General features: G+C 43.7%; 1 protein-coding gene across 1 annotated transcript; it reads right to left on the bottom strand.

Annotated features, from left to right (window-relative positions):
- Positions 1 to 5,928: 5,928 nt before the first annotated feature.
- Positions 5,929 to 21,201, bottom strand: LOC309568636 (leukocyte receptor cluster member 8 homolog; the record flags this gene model as incomplete). The annotated part of the gene is made up of 6 exons (XM_082274357.1): positions 20,947 to 21,201; positions 16,549 to 16,650; positions 16,403 to 16,471; positions 11,180 to 11,309; positions 10,884 to 11,091; positions 5,929 to 6,091 (listed from the first exon to the last, which is right to left on the bottom strand). Exons 1-6 carry the CDS (start codon positions 21,190 to 21,192, stop codon positions 5,929 to 5,931), a joined length of 918 nt encoding a protein of 305 aa, XP_082130483.1. The 5' UTR covers positions 21,193 to 21,201.
- Positions 21,202 to 21,826: the final 625 nt, after the last annotated feature.

The following is a 21,826-nucleotide window of genomic DNA, read 5'->3' as shown; positions in this document are numbered from 1 at the left end:
TTTGGTGCAGCATGTGGACAAAGGCTTTGTGCAAGTGAGGTAAAGAGAGAAAAGAAACTGAAACATAGTTCGTGTCCATTTACAACATCAAAGCTAACAAACATTCAAAATACAAAAAGTAAAAAAAAAAAAACAAACAAAAATTCTTTGTTCACTTCAAAAGAAACCCTTAAATACAAAATGTACTGCTTTGTAAACAGCTAAATAGGATCTCTTATGTATAGAACACTCATTTTAACTTAAAGCGGAGTTCCGGGCACAAAAACGATATTTTTTTTTGTGCCCCTCCGCTAGGTACACCTCACCTGAAAAGGAATTGGATAGTTATTTTTTTTTTTGTTTACTTACCTTGTAATTGAAGATCGAAGATACTCACCTCAGAGTACTTCCTCCCTCGGAGCCGCGGCTCACCCCGTCACTTCCTGTCTCGCTATGATTCCTGGGAGCTGAACGTCATAGCTCCCAGGAATCAATGCGACGGCACCGGCCCCGCTCGTCATTTCCGGGGGCGACGCCGCATTCCCCTGCTAAACAGCTTCTGGGCATGCCCAGAAGCTGTGGAGGAATGCAGCGCCGCACCGGAAGTGACGAGAGGGGCCGGTGCGGCGCATTCTGGGACAAGAAGACGCGGAAGAAGACACAGAAGAGGACCGCGCCGGCTTCAGCTGCCCACAAGAGAGATGGAAACGCAGTGGAAGAAATTTTATAAGTAAGTATTTCTTCTAAAAGGTAAGTGCGAACCGGGACAGATCAGAGGCTAGCCATTGTGGAATGTGCTAGCCCTGACTGTCCCGGGGGTATGTTTAGTAAAAAATGACTTTTGTGCCCGGAACTCCGCTTTAAGTGTAAAAAGCTAGAGTTCCAGCTTAAATCTCCCAACCTCTTTGAGACAAGTTCTCTTCCTGACCAGGTTAAACCATTCTGCGGACCTTAAACCTCATCCACAAGTGGGCTGGCTATTAGATCAGAGGGTCTTCTACAGGTATAGACTAATAGTTGGTGTGTGATAGATGGTGCGCTTTATCAAAATGGTGATGTGCAATAAATGTGCAAAGAAATCACAGATGCAAATTCAAAATAAACAAAGTATTATGATGCAAAATTGTGATAAATAAAGTCCCAGACACAACGTGTCTATGTGTTGGAATAACAATCCCGTGATATAAATGTTGACAGATGGTGATGAACTCAAATGGTGACTTAAATTCCCTCCACCTGCTGGAATTCCTCCTTACCGGACGGAATAAAAGTAAGTGCTCTCCTCTGCAAAAACCAACAATCCCTGTGCTCCAACAAAAATATGTGCTTTCCACCGTGCATGCAAGGTAGCCTGCTGGGCCTCTTACCAGATGGATATGGATAACGCTTAATGCCACAAACTCTCAGAAGAGTGTATCTCTTAATTCAGATGATATTGACAGCCACTTGATTGGGTTAACCCGAAGGATCGTATCACTCAGCATAGCATGTAAAGGAATGACCACTGATAGTGCATTACCCTTGATACATTATTTATTCAAATAAAATTGCACTTACATGTTATGCAGACAAATTCGCTAGTTGTTAGAGAAGCGATGAGGAATTCCTATATTGCCTGGGTCCGGCTGCAGCCTGGTTCCCAAGCGACGTAGTGACGGCACGCCTCCTATCTGACGCGTTTCCATCTGAAGATAACCTATCGGTGGAAACGCGTCAGATAGGAGGCGTGCCGTCACTACGTCGCTTGGGAACCGGGCTGCAGCCGGACCCAGGCAATATAGGAATTCCTCATCGCTTCTCTAACAACTAGCGAATTTGTCTGCATAAAATGTAAGTGCAATTTTATTTGAATAAATAATGTATCAAGGGTAATGCACTATCAGTGGTCATTGCTTTACATGCTATGCTGAGTGATACGATCCTTCGGGTTAACCCAATCAAGTGGCTGTCAATATCATCTGGATTAAGAGATACACTCTGAGAGTTTGTGGCAGTGTGCGTTATCCATATCCATCTGGTAAGAGGCCCAGCGGGCTACCTTGCATGCACGGTGGAGAGCACATATTTTGGTTGGAGCACAGGGATTGTTAGTTTTTGCAGAGGAGAGCACTTACTTTTATTCCGTCCGGTAAGGAGGAATTCCAGCAGGTGGAGGGAATTTAGTCACCATTTGAGTTCATCACCATCTGTCAACATTTATATCACGGGATTGTTATTCCAACACATAGACACGTTGTGTCTGGGACTTTATTTATCACAATTTTGCATCATAATACTTTGTTTATTTTGAATTTGCATCTGTGATTTCTTTGCACATTTATTGCACATCACCATTTTGATCAGGGCCGATCCTAGGGTAACAGACGCCTGGGTGCAGAAATATTTATGGCGCCCCCCGTGTGGGCGTGGTCATCTTACTAACTCCTCCCCTTTCCTAATGGGACCTGGAGGGGGTCTCTCCAAGGAACACAGAGAGGGCCTCTGTTAGAGAGTCTGTTAGAAAGAGCCTCCACCAGGTCCCATTAGAGACTACAATGGGGTTGTATCATGGGACCTGGATGGGGTTCTCTCGAACAGAGGTCATCTCTGTGTGCATTTTAAAGTCTATGTTAGAAAGACCCCCCACCAGGCCCCATTAGAGACTACAACGGAGTCTAATGGGACCTGGAGGGGGGTTTATCTTACAGAGGCCCTCTCTGTGCGTATTGGAGGTCTCTGATAGAAAGATTCCCCTCCAGCCCCATGAGAGGCTACATTAGAGTGTCACCGAACAATAGAAAAATAAACAATATTATATTAATTAATAGCACTTTGATGCCCAGGCCCAAGACTAGAAGACTTCACTTACCTTAAATAATGGGTACTGGGGCTGGCTGCTGGTCCTGGGGCCTGGCTTCTGGGACTGGGTCCTGATTTCTGGGGCTTTGCTGCTGGTCCTAAGGTCTGGCTGCTGGGGCTGGCCTGCTTGTCCTGGGGTCTGGCTGCTGGTCCTCCTGATTCCTGGCTGCTGGTCCTGGTTTTTGGGGCTAGACTGCTGGTCCTGTATTCCGGGGGTCTGGCTGCTGGGGCCGGCTTCTGGTCCTGATTCTTGGCTGCCTGTCCTGATTCCTGGCTCCTCTGTGGTGTGCCGGTCTCTGTGGTATGCTGGCTCTGTGGTGCCGGTGGTGCTGGGCTCTGTGGTGTGTTGGGCTCTGTGGTGTGCTGGGCTCTGTGGTGTGCTGGGCTCTGTAGGCTCTGTGGTGTAAAGCTCTTGTGTGATATCTCAGCGGGGCTGCGGCTGTCACTGTGAGAATGGCACCTCCATAGTCCTGGCTCACAGGCAAAGTGATATCAAATGCACTCCGCCTGTGAGAGGATGAGCCGTACAGAGAAAGCAGGCGGCTGCAGTAGAGAGCAAAGCCGCTGCTTCCTCTGTACGGCTCCTCCTCTCCAGGGCTGGTGCAAGGATTTTTGGCGCTCTAGGCAAAATAAAAATTGCCTCCCCCACCCCCACCCCCCCCCCCCATATGCTCGTGAATGTGCGGCACAATGCGCATTATTAGTACACATACACTTCCATAAGCCTAAAATGTTTTACTATGCATTAAACTTCAGTCTAAGTTACAGTCAGACCATGTAATGTAGTACACTACACATACACTTCCATAATGGTAATGTGACATCACCATCATGTTTTGGAAGTGTATGTGTAGTGTACTACATAAGAGGCAACATAATGCCTCCTAAGTTACCTATAATAAGGGATATTACACTTTACTTATAACATCCCTACCCCTTAGCAGAGTCCTGTGAATTTGTGTGTGTTTGGGAAAAGGGGGGCTAGGTCTGATTAGTGAACTATAAGCCCTTTACTGCCAACCTCTCCCTGAGAATGCTAGTTAGATGGCTTTATGCTGACCCACTATCTAATACATTCTGACCTCAAACATGTCATGTATGTCAGGAAAGTCTGCTAGAATTCACATACCACAATCTGTATACCTCCACTGAATCAGAACAATGCAGTCAGCATCCCAACCAAGCAACTAGCATTTTCAGAAAAAAAACAGCAATGACAGCCTCCCTGTTTCATGTTAGGTTTCCTATAACTTGGCTATTGTTAACTTGAATTGGTAATAAAAGAGCATTTTTTGTTGCACTGAAGAAGCGTTTTAGGAATAATGTATTTTTCCCTATCTCTGGGTAACACATAACTGACACCCTGTCCCTGCATTTCCACCACCCCCCCCCCTTCTAAAAATCCATGCTATCAGTCTGTATGAAGCAAGCTCTCCTCTGCTACCATCACCCACATATCGGCTGTAGGACTCTGAAGCTGTTTCCTCCCACCTTTCAGTAACAGTAATAGAGGGCAGTAGCTCAGCTTGGGTCCTCCATGCTGCTAGTCACTTCTAGGGATTCTGCCAGTCAGTTCTCAGCAGCTCTGTCCCTCCATAGGACACACATGGCTGACTGTAGAGGTTAGCAGGAAGCTGCTGGCATGTGGGGAGGGGGCGGGGAGCAGGGATTGCACACACTTTTTTTTTTCATCCTTTCATTGCCAATATACTGAATTTCTCTGCCCTTTGGAAACAAACTACAGGAGGCTCTGCCCTCACTCTGCAGTCTGCACACACTCACTTCTGTACACAGGAGCTGTTCTCTATGGCTGTCCTCCTCTCTTCCGCCCACAGGATGCTATCAGAGGAGGAGAGAGCAGTCTCCTCCCTTGGGCAGAGCTGGGAACTCCGTAGCTGCTGGACAGTAATGACACTTCTGTAAGGGAGGAAGCTTCAGAACAGAGCGGCTCCAGTGTGCCCCTCCCCCTTCATGTAATTCTCCGCCCACCACACCGGCCCTGCCTGTCTTCCTCCCCCACTGTCGCCCCTCCCCTCAGCTCACAACTACAAAAGATATAGCAGGATAGCAGGCAGCTCCAAGGCTGCAGTGAGAGACTTGCGGCCGGGAGAGGATAGTGCGCCCCCCATCAGGCGGCGCCTGGGCGCACTGCACCCTAAGCACCCGCCTCGGACCGGCCCTGATTTTGATAAAGCGCACCATTTCATATTTTTTATCTGGGAGCAGCTTATCACAGACCAGCGCACTTTTCTTTTACACATAGACTAATAGTTGCCTTGCTATATTAACTGGTATCCATCTTCTGTCCAGCACCCACAGCATGTTCAAATTGCATTGTAAAATCAAAGCAGTTAACACTTACCTTCTGGAAGCTCTAGCTATAATGGCTGAACCCAATCAAATCAATGGTAATTCCATGTTGAGTATGAAAGCATAGCACATTGAACAAAGAAAAATTACCAAGGTCTGAAACGGCTCTCAGTAAGTCAGAGAAGCCCAGGTTCAGAATGGAATACCAAGTCATGGACCCTCCGATCAGAAATTGATCCAATACAAGCATAGTTTCATATATACACATAGTGTGAGCTTATATCATGTGTTGTAAAACGCATTTAAAAACTTTATTTGCAAATAAAAACTGGCTCAGAAGTTTGGCAAGACCGCCTGGCTCAGAAGTTTGGCAAGACCGTTAAGCTTTGCTTGCAATCAATCTTGCTGGTGTCATTCTCTGCATGCATACACAAGGGACAGAGAAGCCAGGAAACTATGGCACTCCTCCTCACTCTCAAAGGCCAATTCTGACTGAATGTAGGAAATTGGGAGCACTGGCCGAAAACTAAAGAATTGAAAGAAAAAAGCAGCAAGGGAAAAGGAGCAAAAAGAAAAACCACAAGTTAGAACAATGAAAATATGCATTACCAACCTGAAATAAAAGTTTGTAAGTTCACAATACACAAGCAGAAAAACATACCTACCTTTGTAACTTCATTAACTGCAGGGTGCAAAACACTTTAAAGTACAGCAGCAAATATGTAAAATAAATGCTATGTAAAATAAAAACTTTAATTTGCAAATAAAAACTGGCTCAGAAGTTTGGCAAGACCGCCTGGCTCAGAAGTTTGGCAAGACCGTTAAGCTTTGCTTGCAATCAATCTTGCTGGTGTCATTCTCTGCATATACAAGGGACAGAGAAGCCAGGAAACTATGGCACTCCTCCTCACTCTCAAAGGCCAATTCTGACTGAATGTAGGAAATTGGGAGCACTGGCCGAAAACTAAAGAATTGAAAGAAAAAAGCAGAAAGGGAAAAGGAGCAAAAAGAAAAACCACAAGTTAGAACAATGAAAATATGCATTACCAACCTGAAATAAAAGTTTGTAAGTTCACAATACACAAGCAGAAAAACATACCTACCTTTGTAACTTCACTAACTGCAGGGTGCAAAACACTTTAAAGTACAGCAGCAAATATGTAAAATAAATGCTACACAAAATTACTGCAATGGCACAGAGAAGTAATTTCTAGCAAGATTTTAATACAGTGTTAATACAAGGTAACACTGTTTAATAAAATCACTTGTATCCATTATTTAAATGGCAACTATGCACAAAAATAAAAAGAGCATGATGCAGCTTGGCATTAACGCAGAAGTCTTTGTTTTATCTACAGCCCATTAATTTATAGTTTTATTACCTTTTGATCATGCCAGTAGAGCTATTTGTCTCATGATAACGGGCCAGGCTCTCAAGAGTGGAGGTTACAGGTTTGGAATAACATTACAGATGTGAGGATGCTTACAATGGTCACTGTTAATTCAGACTGTTTAAAGCCGAACCTTATAAAAAAATACAACTAAATGCAGCTCTGTAAACAATACATCTCATCAATGTACATTCTTAAATGCATGGAGATCAAGTACCTGAATTCAACCTAGTTACACCCCTCTTGCAGTCCTTATACATCAGAGCTGAAGTAGAAGAGGAAAAGGCAGAACAAGGAGCCAATCAGTTCATGTACTGACAAAAGGCATGCTGACAGGAGGAGCAAGCAGAAAGACTTCTCTATTCACTATTCAGTCACAGGCTGTGAGCGGGCCCAGAACTGTGCCAAGTATTCTGTGCACATTCCAGCACATGAATAGTCCAGGGCAAACATGTAACCCCCAATAGTGTGTGATCGACGATGCTTACAGATTGTTATTTGCATGTCAGCCCTAAGCAGCAGCTGCAATGGTGTAAAAGGTCCATGCACACTAGATGCATATAAACATTAGCACAAATATCTATCATCCATACAGTATCAAATACAGTCCCTTACATAGGACCTTGAATGCTGATTGTTTAAGTTTCAGTGTAAGCATCCGTATGCTGCAGACCAAAAACAGAACTGTATACATGGGCCCAAAAGGAAACAATGGTGCCATGTATAGATCCACAAATTGCGATCTGCTTGAACTTAAAAAAAAACAAGAAAAAGTGTAGGTTGGAGCTGGGATTTGAGGAGTCGGTCCTTGAAGGTTCATTCAAAACTACATCAAGCAAAGACTGCGCTGTCCGAAGGTTAACCACTTTACGACCGCTCACTGTGCCTCTACTGCGGCACAGTGGCTCGTTCCTATCCAGCGACGTATACCTACGTCGCTGGACTCATCCCCTCGTGGGCATACATTACCCCCTCCCCTCTCCAATAAAATGAACCCCTTCCCTGCCAGTGTCATTTTTACAGTAACAGTGCATATGTATAGCACTGATTACTGTAGTAATGTCACTGGTACCCCCAAAAGTGTCAAAAATGTCAGTCAAGGGTCCGATCTGTCCGCCGCAATGTCGCAGTCCCGCAAAAAAAAAAAAAAACAACATTTTCGCAGATCGCCGCCATTACTCATTAAAAACACCAAAAATGACAAAATCTTTCCCTTAGTTAGTAAACGCAATAACTTTTGCGCAAACCAATCAAAATACGCTTATTGTGATTTTTTTTACCAAAACATAGGTAGCAGAAAACAAATTGGCCAAAAATTTTAGAAAATTTTGATTTTTACATTTTTTTGGGGGGGGGGGGAATTTCATATAAAAAAAATGTGAAAAATATTGTTATTTTTTCAAAATTTACGCTCTTTTGTTTTATCGCAAAAAGTAAAAATCGCACAGGTGATCAAATACCCCCAAAAGAAAGCTTTGTTTGTGGGGGGAAAAAAAAGGACGTAAATTTCGTTTGGGTACGGCGTCGCACGACCGCACAATTGTCAGTTAAAGTCGCACAGTGCCAAATCGCAAAAAGTGGCCTGGACGTAAGACAGCAAAATCCTCCGGTGGTAAAGTGGTTAACAATGCTGCTGTGTGGTTTCGCAACAAAAACCACATTGTCACTCTATTAGGAGTGGAAAAATAGTGGATTTACTGGCTGGATAAAACAGGCAAAAAAAGAAAAAAAAAAAAGATATGGGGCCTTCGAAAAACAAAAACGACTATATTAATGCCAATGACAGACTGCATTATGTATTTTTTTTTTTTTTTATTATGCCCGGAGTTGATCAATGGTGAAAGGCCAGTGTTAGCCACCAGAAAAGTGACAAATCTGAGCCAATGGATGGGCAGGTTGCATAATATAGCACAATCAGTGTGCATGGTAGGGACAATGTTATTTTGATGCAGAGCTGTGTCTGAACAGATTAACTAGGATTGATATATAGCTTTTTAAATTAGTACATAGCTAGATGCCAAAAAAAAAAAAAATTTTGTTATCTCTCAAGTGATTATGTATATTGTGTAAATCAGTTCATAAAGCTAGGCAACCAAGGCTGTAAATTGCATGTCTCTTGGCAGGTTGAACAAATCTGCATGTGCATACCACATGCAGGTATACCTGTTTTTAGGTGGTTCATTTGCACTCCTTTGCTTTCCTGAAATTCTTGTTACCTGGCTGGTTATATCAATTCTCTTTTGAATGTTTCCTAAATCAATAACTAGGCAAAAGTATGCTGATTGGAAAAGCTAGAGTTCTTTCAGTGCGTAATGAAGCAAGAGGTCAACAGATCAGCCAGGCAGCTAGAATTTTTAGAAGAGCAAGGGATTGACCACTTTTTTCTCCATTAAAAAGAAAATTGAAGACTAAAATTACTTTTTTTCTAACTATTCTGCTTATCTTTGATTATATATGCCCCCTTTCCCCTAACATAGAACTCTATTCTGCGAAAAAAAACTCAAAAAAAAAACTTAAGTCACAGTCATTGAATATAAAAATAGGAGAATTGTAAAGGTTAATACAACTGTACAATAGGAAATGCCCTGGAAGTAATATAGCACAGGATACTAGAGACCACTATAGAGTGCACAGAGGAACATCTATGGGCAGCCATATCTAGCAATGCTAGATTTGAGAAGAATAAACAGATTACTGACAAAGGGAGGGGGGGGGGACCCCAATCCGTCTGTACAGAAGTCCTTGGCAAAACAAAGCCCATAGCCTTGTGAGATCCAATATACTAACAGATTTACAACTAAAGGATTCTAAATGATGCAACAAGGATATATGCATGTTATTTGACGCATCTATAATAAATGTATGTTAAGTCAACCTACTTCATACTTACCTTCAACACTGCAAAGGTTTAAAGCAAAAGCCTGCATGATGTTTGCAAAGAACAGAACAATCCTATATCCTTCTGCAATCAGCCTCAAGTGTAAAAGCATTCTACACCACAGCTGGAGAGACTAAACAATTACTTGGGCTGTTTGATGGCATTCCCAACAGTAAATACATGTGTCATTTATAGCTATGAAACCTACTAACTGGGGGGCTAATGACAGAGAATCGTCCTATAACATCTTACTGTGGTGTAGGCTTTTCACTAAATGCTGCTATGGTTTCAGGTACATCTTTTAGATAAAATTAACCCAGCTTTGCCTTTATCTTAATGATAAACCTAGGTCTGCGGAATTTGTTTAAATAGGGCAACTCTCCTTCCATGTGATTGGTAGTAATAGACAAGTTAAAAATCTATTACCACCACACATTTTTTCATTTCCCTAGGGGGGCAAGTGGATACAGCACTTGGTTTTGTTCACATCACGCCCTTTAGTTTCTAAGCCACTTGGTCCGACAAGCACAAATCCCTCTTACCCCCATCTGACAACGCTGCTAGAAAGGAGACAGATTTGGGAGTGTACGCTCTGGTATCTGGCAGGAGCCACTCCAGAGGCCAGTGCTTCCATTCACAAAAAAAGATCACACAGCCTGCAGTGAAGTGTGATATTTCAGTTCTATGAATGAGTGATCCCTGCTGTTGGGCTGCGCTTTACATGGTATTGGTCATACATTGATGATAGTTTATTCATTCAAGTGAAAGCTCACAAATCTGCAGAGCTCAGATCCATCAACCAGTTTATGTATGAACAAGCATCACAATTGATTGATCAGTGCTCCTTGTTCATTTATAATAGTAAAAGAGCATTAAGAGCGCCAGCTCTGTGTATTGTGTATTCTACACAAATAGGACAGATACTTTACACAGAGCCAAAGCTCTAAGAGATCTTTTACTATTATACACAACCAACACTGACCGTTCATTCATAAGGCTACATTTACACGGGTGATTCAGTCTACTGCTAATAGCACCAGCAAAAAGAGGCTGATTCCTTTAGCTGTTTTCTGCTACCTGTGAGCAGCTAGCTGCTGAGTCTGCACACTTTGACAGGTCAGAGGTGGCCGTAGTGATCTATGGCTGTTGGTACAGCCAGTGATTACCTGGAGTGATCTGATCGCTGTAGATAAATCGTAGGGGCTCTATGCTGGTTGTACCTCCCCCACAGAATGCTCATAATATGGGGTTCTAAAGGGGTGAGGCTATAGCCAGCATACAGAAATACATTTAGGGGACAACAGGATCACTAATCAGAACAAGACCAAGCACTTGGTCCCATTCAGATTGGTGGCCCTCTGCATATAGCACTTAGTCCCCTAGGGAGTTAAAAAAAAAAAAAAAAAAAAAAAGATAGTTCTTTAAACACAAGAGGGGAAGAAATCTGAAGTGAGGTTTGATTAAGCAATATGCTAGCGAAAACATACCTTTTAATCATGGCCTTAATTGCTTCCTTCCTCTCCCTTTCTGAAAACTTGTCGATCAGATACCTAGACATGCGTGGCGCTTGTCTATAAAGCTTGAAAAACCGGTGATAGTTTGACAAAGCCCAAGCACTCCTAAGAGACAAAGCATGGGCAACACAAGGGTCCTCTTTCATCTCTTTGGTCAGGTGCGCCATCTCTGTAGTTAAATCTGTAGAAAGATGGAAAATGGAGATAAGACTGCAAACCCGCACAAAGGGGTGTACTACAATAGGTTTTATGCTTAGGTATTTCCTTACCGCTAGAGTTTTTGGTGAAAATATAATACAATATGCGATAGGCTGTAAACTCTCCAATGTTCCCAGCAAGATTCTCAGCATACAAAGACTTTAGCTGTGCTTGACACTGGATGAATTCCTCAAGATCTCCCTTAAAAAGAAAAAAAAAAAATTATTAAAATTGTAAAGTTTGAACACCCTACTTGTATTACATAGCTTATGTCCCTGAACAGAGACACAACCGGAGCAAAAAAAATCTAGTTCGTTATTACACATTACAATCTATTTTAGATTTACTAAAAGTAAATCAAAAGTAGAAGGTATAGCCAGCTTTTCTTAAAACAGAGGGATTTTGGTGCACCTGTAAATTCTGTGTCTTGGGGTACAGTATAGGACACAGGAATCGTTTGATTTACCATGGGTTACATGCCGCTTTAGGGGATTGGACACTGAAAAAGTTTTCTGAGTCCGCCCCCCTAGCATCTCCATATAACCCCACCCTCTTCATGAAGCTCCAGTTTTATTAGAAAGCAACAAAGATCACAGCCAAGGGAAAGGAGGGACACATGTCCTGTACTTTCTCAAGATATGCAGTTTACAGGTATGTTAAATTCCTTTTATCTTTATCATACAGTACAGCAGGGCTCGACAATTCCCGGGCGCCAGGTCGCATTTGCGACTAGAAACTGAGTCCGGGCGCCTAGGATTTGAGCCATCTCCTGTCAGGCATCGGGACGCCGCTCTGTGCTGCAGACTTGCAGAGATTTGAAATCCCCGCGGCTCCTGTCCACAATTCTCTATGTCCCTGACAAGGCATTTTAATTGGTCAGCAACGTCACATGGACGGCGCTAACCAATCAGAACCGGCTACCTCTTCTCTCACTTTCAGCACATCCGAGCACTGCTCGACTTCACAGCACAGCAAGCTTCGGCCCCACCTTTGAGGGCGGGCCCGGGACTGTCTTCACTCTGCAATTGGCCGATGTGGAGGAGAGGTGGAACGCACGCCTGCCTCCGAGATTGTGCGTCCACCCGATATCAACATACAGCACGCCGACTTCCTTATCGTGCACCCCCGCATCCACCCTCAGATGTGGCCCCCCTCGCTGAAAACGGCAATGAATATCTGCTAACTGCCAGGGACTTAAGACAAGGTACTGGATTCTCCTCTGAAACAAATACTGGGTAGTCTCTCCAAACCCCCCCTATGATCTGTGACAAGACTCTATAGGGGGGAATGTCACTAGTACACATGCATGTGTCCATAAAAATACTGGATTATGGCTAACATATCTGTTCTCTCTGTGTGGTATCCAGGCAGCAAGTAGACTGTATACTGGTTAGCCAGTCAGGTACAATGTCCATTTTTGGCAACTTTAATCTATGGACCTATGAAGCCTGCCTGTGTATCACTGCTTCCTCAGCCCCTGGGGGAGGTGGGAATGCAGACAGAGCCTATCCTGCCGTGGCTAAGGGAAGGGAACCACCTACAATTAGTTGGGGGGCACAGTTTACCTTTTATTGGCCAGGTGTGGGAGCCCCCCCCCCCCATAGACACGTGTGTGGGGGAGCAGAGCAGGCCATTTTCTGAGTGTATAGGAGGAAGGTGGGGGATTGCCACATTTCTGTAAAATTCTTCTGTACACACCATAGAGCTGAGGGGATCTCACTGTACATATACACATCTGCCTGAGACTTTCACTCTCTCCCACCCTCCCTCTCTCCCCCCCCTCTTTCATTCTCTCTCTCTCACCCCAACCCCCCTCCCCTTCCCCTAACCTCCCCCCCCCCCCCCCCCCCATCTCCCCTTCTGTACCTCCCTCTCCTCTTTTTTTCTTTTCTCGTCTTTCCATTTCTTTCCCTTTTCTCTCTCTTTTTTTTCTGGGCGCGGGTCAGCTTTTTTAAAAAACTGGCTCCTAACTTTTTTAGCTGGCTCCTAGATTCAAAGAAAATTTGTCAACCCCTGCAGTACAGGACACACCGCAATCAAATCATATTTGGCTCCAAGCAATCAAAAGGGAGTGAAACAATGCAGCTAAAGCACAGCAACAGTCTCAACAGAATCAAAAATAGAAACACCTCGCTACTGGAGCAAGCGACAGCGGGATATCAGCCAAAGAATCAACGATTTGGGACTCTTGAAACAATTCAGATGGCAGCTCCGCTAGAAGTATAGTTGTTAGGTTTTGTATAAGAGGGACTTTCCTGTAATGAATTAAGAGAAAGGGGGCAGGCCCCAAGGGAGACATGGCACGTAGCCACAGAAGTTATGCTTGGCCCCCTAGGGGAGCAAAAAATGAAATGTTGCGCTGTTGGCAGGATATGGCAGGGAAAGGATAGGAGTTCCCAAAGGACAACACGCACCTGGATAGCAAAGAATAAGCTTCCACGCTACCCTGTCCACAAGGGGGAAGAAGGAAGGCAAATGTACTGCTGCTAGTGGGAACAGAAGAGAGATCCACTTTTAAAAGGATCACACAAAGGTAAACCCCTAAATCTGGCGGGCAGGGCAACAAGGTCCAGTCTCACAGAAATTACAGCAGGTGACCAGGAAAAGTCATTTTCAGGAGAAGATTGCACAGGAGGAGATCAGGAAAGGAAGACAAATAGGTTGACCAGGACCTACAGGATAACAACTGACGTGCCATAAGCATTGCCAGGCAAAACGAAATACAGAATGAGGAGCAAGTAGCAAAATCTAGGATTCGATTTATTGTTTTTTTTTCTATAGGGTGAACTAGAAGGAATCATGTCTTTTTTTAACCTAACTCTAAAACGGAGGTTCCCTATCAGACCACTAGGAGGAATTGTCTTCCTAGAAAGCAGAGGGGAGAAAGAGCAGAGCAGAGTGGGGGGGGGGGGGGGGGAATGAGGCAAAAAGCAGAGGGGGATGACAACCTTTTCGCAAAAGATCAGCCACTAGGCTAAATAGTGAGACAACGAATTTAGGGAAAAACACTAAGAGTGCAAGTTTCGCTACACCTGTGCCCTATGAACTGCTTTGTTGGCATGGCACTGCAGAATGCCTTGTAGGATAGGGATGTCGTGTATGCTACAGAGTAATCAAGACAAGCCAGGAACCAGTATGTATAAGTACAGGGAAACTGTCTTAGCTTGTTCATACCACTGATGCCATTCAGGACTCAGGCTGCTCGTTACAGTGGGCATACTCCCAAAGCGCCTTCATGGTCTGGGTGTCATAGGAATGGACTATGCCATGTGGCATAGTTAATCCAAGCAAGCGCAAAGCTCAGCAGCAGCACAGGAAGTTCATCACAATCTCTACTCACAATCTACATTCCAGGAATAGACAACTGGCAAGTGGACTATCTTAGATGACAGTCTGTATTCAGGGGGAATGGTCCCTTAATCCAGAGGCATTTAGGCAGATATGCTCCAGGTGGGGTACTCTGGATCTTCTCCTAGTCTTGCATCTCAACACCAAAATGAACAGGGTCATCTCCAGATCAGGAGACCCCCAGGCGGCCGCAACAGACACTTTAGGGGCACTATGTAACAGCTTTATTCTAATCTACATGTATTCTAGATAGTTTTGGTAATTACTGTGGCTTTAGATTGCTCTCAAAGGTCATAGAACACCCGATTCATTTGCTATTAGGCAAACCTTTGCATCTTCTAGATCACACAGACCACCCAGCCCCAGTCTGTCATCCTGCTTTTCGGTTGCTGGCTTCAACAGGCAAAATATTCCACACGTGGAGTATGAACCAAGGCTGAAGATTCAGTACCCAACCAAAACCATTCCAGAACAAGTACTGTCTCTGCTGGATTGCCTCCTCCAAAGCAGATAGTCCAGGTAGTGTACAGTGTGGCTATCATAGCTTCTCAGGTAGTGTACAGTGTGGCTATCATAGCTTCTCAACAACTGGAGCCAACAGCTTGAAAGCCATGAACTGCCCAACCTAAAAGGGGAGATGCTTGAAATTCACTGATGCCATAAAGCCTTCCTGATGAAGCAAAGCAATTACCTGAGTTCGAGAAAAGGCTGTAAAGTCTCCGGGAACTGTGAGCAGGCTAAAAAAGAAGCCAAGAGACTTCTCCACTTGGGTTATGGTTGCAATGACCCCCTTAGGACAGCAGTGTTTCAAGGGTGCACTGAAAATGACTTGGGAGTTAGGATGAAAACCAGCGAGTTTAGGGGTAGAAGGTTCCAGCAGCAGTAACTTCAAATTAGTGCGCAACAAATCCGCCAGGAAGCTCGACGTGGTCTTGTGCGTCTCAGACAGCCCTGGTCACAGATTCCACCTGGGAGGATTAATCCACAGGATACCTGATCCTCCACGGCTTCCTCGCCTAACAGCTAATTCTACCATAAAGGAGTAACAAGGGAAACGCAAGTCCCATGTCTGCATCCCAGGCATGACAAGCCAATGAGAACCCGAGACCTGGTGACAGCCCAGATTTGGCTGCAAAACTGTCCTCTATTCCTAAACAAAGGAATTGGAAGCCCCCTCCGTTGTTCATCCATGGCTTGCTGAGAATAAAGAGATAAGTCAGTCAACCCAGTAGGCAAGTGTCCCACAATACTTGCTTACTTGGTTCTGAAATGGCAGCTGCAGCGAGGCAGGCAATATGTTTCTGTGTCGGTGAGCCGTTTGCAATATGACCAGAGCAAACGAGTAAAAATAATGCACACACATTGGACAGTTTATTTTGATTGCCACCACTGCCATATCTCGCTCCATAGAGTGAAAACTACTCAATAGCCTATAACCCTTTTAGTTTGTTTGGGTCGGTTCGTAAATCATATTTGGCCTATGCTGAGGTTGTTTAGATATGCATCATACTTGTACTGCTTGCTACTGACATTCTTTTGACAGGGAGCTAGGTCACTCAATGGAGCGGTTATAGCTGCCTGTCCAGTTTTTTTTACATATCCTACTCTTGGAAATGAACAGCTTTATTCATTGGATGAATTGTTATTCGAATGCTTAATCTCCCAAACTCTTGAGAAAAGAATCTTACTGTGAGTACAAAAAATATTTTTGTGGCTTTTCCTTCATGCTGAAGTGAACCAATTGAAAAGGCACATCACAGCACAAGATAGTGTTGTTCCACACAGCCATGTAAACCCAAACTACTAAATGGGAAAACTAATAAATGTTAGAAGTTAGCAAAATATTAGACATCAGAAGTAATACAAAATTTTCCAGCTATTAAAATATGATTTTACAAACTGAATATGTATATCAAAGGGGGAAGGGGGGGGGGGTGTGGACAAACCTTTTCCAGTGCTATCCGTGCATGGGTCTCATACACTTCTACAGTGAACTCTGTGCGAATGCCTTGAACCTGTATGCAAAATAAACAAATCCATTACAAACTGAACACACAATGCAATACTCAGAGGTATTCTAAATAAAACATACCATTAAATCTTGGCGAATTGATTTTAGTTGCTCACAAGCAAATGCATAATCTTGCTTCTCTTTAAAGTGCCCCTTCACCATTGTTATAGATTTTCTTAAAACCTGGGAAGCAAGACAAGTCAAAGAAAAAGTAAATGTAATGTACATTGGTCTTTGAAATAAAAATATGCCCAAGGCTACAATTAAGGGGCACAATACAATTCAACCAAGGGGCACATAAGACCACCATGAGACACAAGCCTGTAGGATGGACATTGGGCATAAGGGTATGTTCCTCCTAGTGAGCTATATAACAGTGTACAGGAAATGCTCAATTTTAGCTTAATGTCCTAAAATTAAAGTGGTCTTAAGTTTTATTTTTTTCTATCCTTCAGAAAAAAAAAAATCTGTTCCTTGCTAGGCAGGAGTGTGAAGCACGCAAATGCAGCAGCATACCCGTCAAATTAACATCCATCTTTTTAGGAGGGATACCACACTGGTCTGATAATCGTTTATCCTTTCCCAAACATGTTATCCTATAGCTGCTATGTAAGCAAGGTTGCTGCTGCATAGAGATCTTTGGAGGTTCCATGCATGAGCTTTGTGGATAAACTGTTTTAGCTAAACTAAGTGGCAATTGATGAAAAGACTACTAAATCTACGCCACACTTTGTTAGCATATGCCCTCCACCTACTGCAGCCAGGCGGAAGAACACCTGCATTGAAGGTGCAAGTCACCTTTTTATTTTAGTCAGGTAGGATTTTTTTTTTTTTTTAAACAAGCTAAAAAGAATAAAAATATTTCTTCTAACCACACAACAGTGCTCTGTAAAAACAGGACATTCTGGGGGCGTGGCCTGGCACAGCATGGAGTAAGACACAAGTGAGCTGACCCATCCTGTGCTCTGGAATCCCCCTGGGTTGACCTGGCTGGCTCCTGTAGTGCTCCCACATATACCCCAATCCAGGGGAACGGCTCCTGAACAGGGCGGGGACCCGCGCGAACGGACGTTTTTCTGGGCCGGATACACAATCTAGGCGAGTCCCCGGCTTCGGCCTACTCCTGGAAGTCGGCGGCCATCTTGGTACACCCACTCGATCGGTTTTTGAGCTGTTCTGACCCTCCTGACGCCCTGGATCTCTCCTTTTAAAAAGGTACTGTGGGACACTCTGGCTCTCTTTATGCTGCCTGACCCCTCTAGTGACGCTACTCAGATTTTATCAGTGACCAGCTGCTTAGTTTCACTTCCGCACGGTCAGCCATCTTGCTGCACTCCAGCCTCTATTCATCTCCTATTAACTACTGTACTTGGTCACCTTTGCCCGAAGTCCTGACTATGGCACCCCCAAAACCGAAGCCAGAGACTGTTGCCAAGTTAGATAAGTTCAGGAGAAATGACAATGCTGATTTGGGGGAGACTGCCAGTATTGTAGCAGAGGGGGGGGGGGGGGGGGGGGGGGGGGAGATCGGCAGGCGCTGACACGCATAAGGTGCTAGACTTGATACTGCTGTCCCAAGACCTGCTTCCCAGATTGCTTAAGGCGGGTTTTTCTCCCAGGTCCATGTCTGATCATTGTCCATACTGGGTGGTGTTGTCCTTGCCCCACAATAGACCTCCGCCGGCCTGGAGACTTAACCCTGCGTAGTTGGCCCTGATGGAGGGGGGTAATGCACTGGATGCCTCCTGGAGTCAGTTTTTCGCTGATAACGATCAAACTGCCTCTCTTGGAGCGGTGTGGGAGGCGTTTAAATTACATGCCAGAGCCACTCTACAATCTCGTGTTAAGGCCATTAAAGCGGACTCTTGCCTTTCTAGGTGTTTGGCCTCAGGCAAACAATTAAAATGTGGAAGGAAACAAAATCGGTACCCACTGACAGCAGGACACACCAAGTTTCCCCTCAATAACATAATGCAGAAGGCCAGCTTCTAGCCCTTAAACCTTCTTGGCTCATTCACAAATGTTGATTATGAAGAACGAAACAACGCTCATTAACGTGCCTCTAAGCGTTTATGACATGCTTTTGAAGCGTTGAAAAAGCATCAAGAAAACATGTTAAACACCTGTAAAAGTGTTTTCTAGAGAAGTGGTTAAAGGGGAAGTGATGTAGAGGAAATGATCTGCTTTGAGATGTGGTTAGGTTGTGGTACAATAGCAGATATTTTGGTAAATACTCTAAGATGGATTTGTATACTTTTTGACATTTGGCTTAGTCCAGCTCAAGAGGATCATGGAAAGAATGTCCCAGAGTTAAAAAAAAAAAAAAGGGAGGGTGTTGTGTCAGTATTGGGTGCATCACATAGTATTGCAGAGATTTTCCAAGGGCATTTCCATACTCTTTGCAACAAAATCGCAGACATAACCCTCAAAGTTCTTTAATTATACCAACATGAAGTTGTCCACATTTGATGTCCTTCTCAAGATTGTTAGAACCCCGACTAATGCAAGTCACAATTATAAAGGAATCCTGCGTGACCAGAAGAATGTCTCCTTTAACTTGGAGGCAAGTCAAGTCTAATGCTGGGCATGCACTATACAAAAAAAAAAAAAAAAAAAGATTTACCACTGGCAATGACAAATGCCTCTGCTCCTGCTTGGCACTGTCAGTATTGCTGGCTTGATGCTTTTTCCCCACACACAGACGCAAATTGTGCTACCACATAGATGCTCTAACAGGAAGTAGCTGGAGCTGCTTTATTCTAGTTCTCCATCTATGTGCTATTCTCGGATACAGGAACCTTCAATGCCTCTCCCTCAGCAGCCAGCTAACGCTTTAAAAATGCTTCAGCAACGCACCGTAAATGCTATAGGTGTGGTTATGGTGCGCTACCACTGAAATTAATGGAGGCAGCTAGTAAGCGGCAATGCCTGCTGAAAGACATGCTGCTTATTGTTTACCAAAACGCTACCACATCTGTATGTACTGAGCTGTGTGGTGCCTATTGTAATATTTATGGCCTAAACTCTGCTCAAATAAAGGGTATAGACTTAGGCTCCATGTACACGGGACGCTGGAAATGGTCGTTTAGGAGCAGTTGGGCGTTTTTTTCAGAAGCCCCTGAACACATCTACATTTTATCTTATCTGTCCATGTACACCAGGTCGTTTACAGTCATTTGCAGGCAGTTGTGTTCAGGGACTTTTTTTAGAACGCAATTATTTGCGTTCGAACGTGTGTTTCCCGGCGTTTCAAACGCACAAACGCGTCTAAACGCGTCCAAACGCGTCCGAACGCAATGACCCGCGTTTAGCGTTCGCGTTTTTCCATTTTAAAGGGGAATAATTTTTTTTACCTCTAGGAACGCTTCTAAACGCAAACGCCCGCAAACGCTGCTAAACGCACGCTAAACGCGGGTACAAACGCGACCGAACGGACGTTTCAAACGTCCTAAAAATTCCAGCATTCAAAGGGACTTTTAACAACGTCCCGTGTACATGGAGCCTTAAGAGTGAATGAACCCTTACAGCAAATTTTAATTTAGGATATGCTATGTAAATGGGAACATGCAACAAATATATAAAAAGTAGGTGTTATCCCAATTTGGCTGGAAAAGGATTTAAGGAGTTTGGTTCCACTTTTGAAGCCAAGGAAAGCACAAATTTAAGCTCTATTTAGATCAGAATTTGCTATGGTTCTGCATATGCTAATAGCTATGACACCACCTGTTTCAGGGTTTGAAAGTTTGGTTCAGAGTTAAAGAACACTGGCAACTGTAACCATAATTACCAGAGGCAGACCTTCAAAACATACACTATTAGGCTAAATGTAAAATTAAAACATTTCAGTATACAGTACACTCTTCTCTGCAACGTGCCTCTCTGTTGGTCAAAAAGTAGATCTTATGAGCACTCAAGGATCATGAGATAGGGAGGCACTTGCAGGGGGAAAAGGGAGGCACTTGCAGGGGGAAAAATAAAAAAATAATCCTGGAACTATCACCTATTGGGTGTTATTCCAAATAAGAGGAGTCAGTCCCGGTTCACATAAGTGCGATGACAGACCTTGTATGCGATTCGGAGCGCACTGCTCTGAAAATCACATGCAATGTCTGTGCGATGCAAATTCAGCCATACAGTGAATTTGCATCGCATTTGAACAACTCGCACAGGACCCTTTTTTGGGTCCGCCCCAGAATCTAATCGCATGGGTGTAAACACCTATGCGATCTGATTCATGTTCTGACAGTTCGCACTGCGATATGCAAACGGATCTGGGGGCGTTGTTAACTTTGTATTGACACCCCCAGCGATTCGCATACGACAGTGTGAACTGTCTGCGAGCCGGGTGCGATGTGGGAACCCGCAGTGGATTCGCAGGTTTCCCGCATTGCATATATGTGAACCTGCACTAAAAACATTAGCTTTTATTTTCACAAAATTTAGGAAAAGTCAAAAAAAAAAAAAAAAAAAAAAACTTACTGACACTGGTCTCACAGTTGACGGGTCTGGTGCACAAGTTAAACGCACGTAATGTTTAGTAATATCTTGGGAAGTTCCCACTATTTTAAACTCATTCCAATCCAAGTTGTCAGAATCGTTTAGATTCAGGTTCTCCATCTGCAAAACAAGAGACTCTAGACACAGTTTCTTTGGACTGCGGCCGTGATGAAAAGGGGCTGCTCGCTTTTCCTTCTTGAAATCCTTCTCTGGGTCCACAAAGTCCATTTGAACAATCTTCTTCTTGGGATTTCGTTTGCTGAAATGTTGCTAATTTCTAAAAAAGTATTTAAGGATAAGGAAAAGATGGGCCCATTAAAAAGCCAATGTCATGTCCAATAATCTGGCAGATCATTGATATTTCAAAAAATAATAAAGAATAAGTCAACATTTAACTGTCTATTAACACAGTTTCCTCTAAAGGAAAGCTTAAAATGTATCTAAAGCCAAAATGTACTTTATTTAATTTGCATAGAAGAATGGTTAAAAACCTGACGTGGTTGGTGTCCCACTGGGGGGGGGGAACTACTCACTTCCCGCTCTATAGATACTTTGGAGTGATCTCTCATTTCCTTAAGAGGGAAAAATTCCCTCTTGGACAGTTCTCACCACAACAAATTTCCCCACTGGAAGATTTCCTCTATTATTGTTCTAGCAAGTAGCAACCTGAAATAAGGATTCTTAATTTTACTTTAAAAACATTTTCTTGGGAGTACATCACAGAACACAGTATCTTCATTACAGTAGGGCTAGGCTGTCACCTTCAGAGTGATTGGACACTGGCAGGAAATATAAATATAAAAAAAAAAATAAAAAAAAAAATCGCACAGGTGATCAAATACCACCAAAAGAAAGCTCTGTT

This window comes from Pelophylax lessonae (genome assembly GCF_965119305.1).
Source record: "Pelophylax lessonae genome assembly, chromosome: 12".
Classification (NCBI taxonomy): Eukaryota; Metazoa; Chordata; class Amphibia; order Anura; family Ranidae; genus Pelophylax; species Pelophylax lessonae.
This window is presented reverse-complemented; position numbering and strand designations above follow the sequence as displayed.